This window comes from Protobothrops mucrosquamatus, unplaced genomic scaffold, assembly GCF_001527695.2.
Source record: "Protobothrops mucrosquamatus isolate PMUCROS unplaced genomic scaffold, P.Mucros_1.0 scaffold4440, whole genome shotgun sequence".
Taxonomy (NCBI): Eukaryota; Metazoa; Chordata; class Lepidosauria; order Squamata; family Viperidae; genus Protobothrops; species Protobothrops mucrosquamatus.
Genome location: NW_015390351.1, coordinates 2,368 through 9,748, shown reverse-complemented (window position 1 = coordinate 9,748; position 7,381 = coordinate 2,368). Strand labels below are relative to the sequence as shown.

Genomic DNA, 7,381 nt, shown 5'->3' with positions numbered 1-7,381 from the left:
TTTCTTTCTTTCTTTCTCCCCATCTCTCTCTTTCTCTTTTTCTTTCTCTCTTTCTTTCTCCCTTTTATACCTTTTTTCTTTTTCTCTTTCCCACTCTTTCTTTCTCTTTCTCTCTTTGTCTTTTTATACCTTTTTTCTCTTTCTGTCTTTCTCTCTCTTTCTTTCTTTTCTTTCTTTCTTTCTTTCCTTCTTTCTTTCTTTCTTTCTTTCTTTCTCTCTCTCTTTTTTCTCCCCGTCTTTCCCTTTTTCTTTCTCTCTCTTTCTCTTTTTTCCCTTTTATACCTTTTTTCTTTCTTTCTTTCTTTCTTTCTCTTTTTATACCTTTTTTCTCTTTCTGTCTTTCTTTCTCTTTCTTTCTCTTTCTTTTCTCTTTTTCTTTTTTCCCTTTTTCTTTCATTCTTCTTCCCCTCTTTTTCTTTCTTTCTTTCTCTCTTTTTCTTTCTTTCTTTCTCCTCTGTCTCTCTCTTTCTCTTTTTTCTTTCTTTCTTTTCTCCCTTTTATACCTTTTTTCTTTCTTTCTCTTTCCCACTCTTTCTTTCTTTTTTTTCTCTCTCTCTTTTTATACCTTTTTCTTTCTTTCTTTCTTTCTTTCTTTCTTTCTTTCTTTCTTTCTTTCTTTCTTTCTTTCTTTCTTTCTTTCTTTCTCCCCGTCTCTCTTTCTCTTCTTCTTTCTCTCTCTTTCTCTTTTTTCCCTTTTATTCCTTTTTTCTTTCTTTTTCTCTCTTTCCCACTTTCTTTCTCTCTCTCTCTTTCTTTCTCTTTCTTTCCTCTTTTTCTTTTTTCCTTTTTTCTTCCCCTCTTTCTTTTTCCTTCTTTCTTTCTCTCTTTTTATTTGTCTCTTTCTCTCTTTTTTTCTTTTTCTCTTTTTCTTTCTCTTTCTCTCTTTTTCTCTCTCCTTCTCTCTCTCTCTCTCTTTCAGACAGCCTCCAGGGGGTTAGAATGTGCACACCTGCGATCCTCAGGGCTCTTGGAAAGACGGTGCCTTGCCTGGATTTTAAACCCAGCTTCCTCTTTGAAGGGGACCCACCTCGGTGTCTCCAGCATCAGCCAGTTCTCCCTCGGCCTCCTTCACGGCATAGAAGGAACCTGGATGATCTACCGTTCAGCCAGAATGAAAAAAATACCTTTTTCTTTCCCAATTTCTCCTAATTGTAGCTCCTCAGAGCTTTCCTGCCTCCAGATAATAAACATTTCTGACAGATGTCGCCTCTCACTCATTTCAAGATCCAGCTGCTAAGCCACCCAGGTTACGGCACCTCGCCAGCCCGGCCTGAATCCTGAATTCTTTCCAAATCCTCTGGCTTTTTGTCAACGAAATCATTACGGGCAGGGATAGCCCCCAGGAGCCCCTACGCCAGAGGTAGGCAACCTGGGCTCTTTTATGACTCCTGGACTCCAACTCCCAGAATTCCTGAAACCAGCCGTGCTGAGGGGAAAGAGAGAGGTTTCCAAGCTGAGCCATGCTGGCTCAGGAATTCTGGGAGTTGAAGTCCACCAGTCATAAAAGAGCCAAGGTTGCCTACCCCTGGCCTAGGCCGCTTTATGACTCGTGGACTTCAACTCCCAGAATTCCTGAGCCAGCATGACTCAGCTTTGAAACCTCTCTTTCCCCTCAGCATGGCTGGCTCAGGAATTCTGGGAGTTGAAGTCTACCAGTCATGAAGGGACCATAGTTTCCCCCATGCTGGCTCAGGAATTCTGGGAGTTGAAGTCCACCAGTCATAAAGCAGCCTAGGCCCTAGGCCAGGGGTAGGCAACCTTGGCTCTTTTATGACTGGTGGACTTCAACTCCCAGAATTCCTGAGCCAGCCATGCTGGGGGGAAAGGGAGAGGTTTCCAAGCTGAGCCATGCTGGCTGAGGAATTCTGGGAGTTGAAGTCCACGAGTCATGAAGGGGCCATAGTTCCCCCATGCTGGCCCAGGAATTCTGGGAGTTGAAATCCACAAGTCATGAGGGGACCATAGTTCCCCCATCCTGGCTCAGGATTTCTGGAAGTCCACGAGTCATAAAAGAGCCAAGGTTGCCTACCCCTGCCCTACGTAATGATCTCCACATAGGTCAGTTCAAGGGGGTTGGGGGCCATGGGAGCTGTAGTCCAACCCTCCCAGAGAGGGCACAAAGGCATATCTATTTCCAGGGCTCTCCCAACTGGGCAACTTTAAGACCTGTGGCTTTCAATTCCCAGAATCCCCCAGCCAACAGGTGGATGATGGTGATGGTGATGATGATGTAAGAAGGTTTAACTCAATTTATCTTCCTGTTCATTGGCCAATTTGGCTGGGAAGTCCAGGAATTGACCCAAAACACGGAGAAGAGGCAGAAATGGCTGGTGCCCCATTCCGGCTGTGTCCCTTTCCTCGTTTCCTAGACCTTGGCTTTGTCTTCCCCAAATATTGCAAATAGGGACCTTGGAGGTCTTCTAGTCCAACCCCACGCCCCCCACCCCCTGGTACAAGGCAGCAGGAGCCTTACACTAGTAGTCCTCAACTTACGACTATCCTTAAGCCCAAAATGTCCGTTGCTAAGCGTTAGAGTTGCGAAGTGAATTTTGCCCCATTTTACGACCTTTCTTGCCATGGTTGTTAAGTGAATCCCTGCAGGGGTAAGTTAGTCACACGGTCGTTAAGCGGATCTGGCTTACCCCCCCCCCTTGACTTTCCTTGTGGGAAGGTCCCAAAAGAGGATCACGTGACCCCCATGGGACGCTGTGACCGTCATAAATAGGAGTCAGTGGCCGAGCAGCTGAATTTTATTTTTTTTAAAATAATTTTTATTAAGTAAACATTTAAAAGCAGGTTGAACACAGTGTGACTTTTCTGGCTGTTATTTTGGCATACATACTGTACCATATACCATATATACCATATATCTCCCTAGTCATTGATCTTTTATACCATTTACATATTGCATTTTATACTATTTACATATTTATATACTAGCTGTACCCGGCCACGCATTGCTGTGGCTCAGTCTGGTTAAATGGAAAAGAAAGAAAAGAGAAAGCGCACGTTTGTAATATGTTTAATTTCACAATGCTTGTCAAAAAAGCATGTTTTTACCTGTCACAGGTGTGACATCTATATAATATAGGTATATAAAAACACTGCGCGTATTCGAATGCAACGTTGTGTCAAAATTTCAAAGCAATCGGTGAAGAACTTTCGGAGATTTAAGATTTTGAACAAACGAACATTTACATTTTTATTTATATATATAGATTTATACACGGATTTACGTCTATTTATAACGTAACGTTCCCTTCTTATTTCATATTTTTTCTGATCTCTATCTTACGCTCAGATTGAAGTTGGAAATCTACACTTTCTCTCTTCTGGACGAGCTTTCTCTGTTCTGACTTTTTCTCCTCGAGTCTCACCCATAGTACATCTTATCCCAAACTTCTTAATACTCCGTTTCATCCTTGTCTTTAATTTCTAAGGATAATCTCTATCCATCTCTGCACATATCAAAATTTTTTTAATTAGTTCACTCTCCACCGGGGAATCTCCGTTTTTCCAGTTCTGGGAAATACACCAACCTTGCTGCTGTTATGATATGCAACACTAGATATGTCTCTCCTTTGTTAAAGTTCCCATCTATCATTCCCAGTAAAAACAATTCTGGTCTGGAATCTATCTTCAGTCAAGCAGCTGAATTGTGATCCCGTGACCAAAACGGTCATTAAGTGGGAAAAATAGTCATAAGTCACTTTTTTCTCAGGGCTCTTGTGACTCTTTCAACGGTCACTAAACGAACAGCCTTACCGAGGTCACCACTCCCCGTTGACCACGATAGCAGCCATCCTAAATATGAGCCAGCCGTGTGCTGCAGCTGCCAAAAAGGCCAACACGGTGCTAGGCTGCATTAACAAGGGGATAGAATCAAGATCACGTGAAGTGTTAATATCACTTTACAATGCCTTGGTAAGGCCACACTTGGAATCCTGCATCCAGTTTTGGTCACTGCGATGTAAAAAAGATGTTGAGACTTTAGAAAGAGCACAGAGAAGAGCAACAAAGATGATTAGGGGACTGGAGGCTAAAGCATACAAGGAACGGTTGCTGGAATTGGGTATGTCTAGTTTAATGAAGAGAAGGACGAGGGGGGACAGGATAGCAGTCTTCCAGTATCTCAGGGGCTGCCCCAAAGAAGAGGGAGTCAAGCTCTTCTCCAAAGCGCCTGAAGGCAGGACAAGAAGCAACGGATGGAAACTCATCAAGGAGAGAAGCAACCTGGAACTAAGGAGAAACTTCCTGACAGTAGGAACAATTAACCAGTGGAACCACCTGCCTCCGGAAGCGGTGAATGCGCCAACACTGGAAGTTTTTAAGAAGAGACTGGACAGCCATTTGTCCGAAATGGAATAGGGTTTCCTGCCTGAGCAGGGGGTTGGACTAGATGACCTTCAAGGTCCCTTCCAACTTTACTATTATTATTATTATTATTATTATTATTATTATTATTATTATTATTATTATTATTATTATTATTATTATTATTATTATTATCCAGGCTTAACTGTTATCCGTGTTTGTTGTGCTCTGCAGGAACCCAGGATCCCTAAGAAAGACCCCCCAACCCCACCCTGGAGTTGACCCTCGGCTCAACCTCTGCTCCCCTAGAGAGCCCCAGACTTTTCCGATGGTCCCTATCGGGCCCGCTTTCCCAGCCCCTCCAGGCCCTCCCCTCCCCTCCCGGCCCCCCCACCCCGGCCCAGGCAACCTGCCCATTGTGCGATGTGTCACTCGTCAAACACGTTGCGGGCCGAGGCAAGCTGGGCTGGTGAAAAGCGCAGCGGGCGGCTGCACTGCGCCACTAATTAGGGCCAGCGGCAGAGGGTTCCCATACACACCTGCAGGGTCATGTGACTTGGGGGGCACTGGGGGGGGCTTGTGGTACCAAGGGATGGACTGGACAGGGAAGGTTTTGCAAAAAAAACCAACAAAAAAAACACAAAGACTTGCCTGCCTAATCCCATTTGCAAGGTTGAATGCAGCATTTTTCAAACTTGGCAAGCTTAAGGGAGGAGGAGGAGGAGGAGGACTTCAACTCCCAGAATCCCCCAGCTGGCATGCTTTAAAAGGGGTGGACTTCAACTCCCAGAATCCCCCAGCCGGCATGTTTTAAGAGTTGTGGGCTTTGACTCTCAGAATTCCCCAGCCGGCATGCTTTAAAGGGGGTGGACTTCAACGCCCAGAATGCCCCAGTCAGCGTGTTTTAAGAGTTGTGGACTTCAGCTCCCAGAATCCCCCAGCTAGCATACATTAAAAAGGGTGGACTTCAGCTCCCAGAATCCCCCAGCTAGCATACATTAAAAAGGGTGGACTTCAGTTCCCAGAATCCCCAGCCAGCACTCTTTAAGAGGGATGGACGCCAACTCCCAGGATTCCCCAGGAAGCACTTTTTAAGAGGGGTGGACCAATTCCCAGCATTCCCCAGCAAGCATGCTTTAAGAAGGATGGACTTCAACTCCCAGAATTCCCCAGCAAGCATGCTTTAAGAAGGATGGACTTCAACTCCCAGAATCCCCCAGCAAGCATGTTTTAAAAGTTGTTCACTTCAGCTCCCAGAATCCCCCAGGAAGCATGCTTTAAAAAGGGTGGACTTCAATTCCCAGAATCCCCCAACCAGCATGCTTTAAGAGAGAAGGACTTCAACTCCCAGCATCCCCCAACCAGCATGCTTTAAGAAGGGTGGACTTCAACTCCCAGAATGCCCCAGCCAGCGTGCTTTCCGATGCTCTGAGCAAGGGAAAGGTGAACAAAACAGCCTTGTGCCTTCCTTCCTCCCAGGATACTCCCCCTTGTTTGCTGTTGTGTCGGTTAATAACAAAACTCAGCGAGTCTCCAACTTCCGTCAGGCCGGTTGGTTCTTGCTTGAGCTGCTCCTTCCCACCTGCGGGACCCGCTCAAGGTCACGGGGAGCCTCTGGATGACCACAAGGGATCCCGGGACAAGGAAGCTTCAGGAAACCAAGAGGGCCTTTTTAGCAAGGATCTGGTTTATTTTTTTTTATTTAGCGTGTGGCGTGTCATCCGTGCCCTTTCAAGGCCTGTCAACACTCCACTTAGATACACGGGAAGACACAGAGGTTAGAAAGATCTGCACAGCTGATCCTCCACTTACCACGGTCCGCTTAGTGACGGTTCAAAGTTACAACGGCACCGGAGAAAGGGACTTACGACTTTCCCCCCCACATTTACAGCATTATGCGATCCCTAATTCGGAGGCTTTTGCAACGGGCTCGGATTTATGACGGCCGCAGCATCCCGGGGGTGGGTGGGAGGGGCGTCACGTGATCCCCTTTTGCGACCTTCTCACAAGCGAAGCCAACGGAGTCGCTTAACGACCGCGTGACTACTGCGACAAGTGCAGCAATTCACTTAACAACGGTGAAATGGGGCCGAACTCGGTAAAGGAACGCCTCGCTTAGCGACAGAAATTGTGGTCGCAAGCCGAGGGCTGCCTGCATTCAGATACCAGCGTCTGGGTCGCTAACCGCTGAAGGGCAGCATCGTAGGTGACCTCGGTTTAACGCGGGTCACCGAATCCCGGCAGGCGCGGTGCGAGGTGCGAATCCTGCTCAGGGCGGCCCGTTCTTGGTGAGGCGCAGGAAGTCCTCAAGTTACGGCCACAATTAATTCCTTTATCTGAAGCGGTAGAGGGTCTCCTGCTTGTGCAGGGGGTTGGACCAGAAGACACCCCCCAAACTCTGTTATTCTCCCAACTCCGTTATTCTTTCTTTATTCTTTTTTTTGAAATAGACAGACTCCAGTGCCCATGCTTCTCACTGACCGGGGATAACGAGATCCATCCTCCAACAACTCGCCGTTCAACCACTCTAGGAGAGTCCCAGCGGGCAGGAAATGCATTGGGGGAATAAGAAGGCAATAACAGCCAGGATTTTAGCACGACAGCTAGGACGTCTGCCCACGCACGAAGGCCAGGCAGATTCGAACCCAGCTCTTTTCTCCCACCCGAGCGAACAAAGCCGTAACTTTCTCACAACTCGACACGGTGCCTAAAAATGAGAGCGCTCGCCCCTTTGCTTGTTCCCTCAACGCCCCCCCCCTCAAATATACTCACTCAGCCTCGGGTGGGTGATGTAGTTGCGGGTCACAGCGTGGAAATGTTCCTTGACCCCCATACTGACCTCCACCTTGGTAGCCATATTCTTTTAAAAAACAACAACGCTGAGTTGCAGGAAAGCAAGGCAGCGTCCAGCAACTGGCTGTTTTTATACCAGATCCAGAGACCGGCAGGACAGTTTGGCCCTGCCCTGGGTGTGTTACGTTTGCACACACACAGCCAGATCTGTTTGCTGTAAACTTGGAGGCAGCTGTAGGGTTGGGACGTTCCTGCCTCGCCTTGTGTGGTGCAG

The 7,381-nt window shown here is 47.0% G+C and overlaps 1 protein-coding gene across 1 annotated transcript in view; it reads right to left on the bottom strand.

Annotated features, from left to right (window-relative positions):
* The window catches only part of LOC107299016 (V-type proton ATPase subunit B, kidney isoform), a 45,405-nt gene extending 38,258 nt beyond the window's left edge, over positions 1-7,147 (bottom strand). Inside the window, exon 1 of the mRNA XM_015828380.1 lies at positions 7,087-7,147. Coding sequence (XP_015683866.1) covers positions 7,087-7,147 — 61 coding nt within the window. The remainder of the gene's footprint in view (positions 1-7,086) is intronic.
* Between the last annotated feature and the right edge of the window lie 234 nt (positions 7,148-7,381).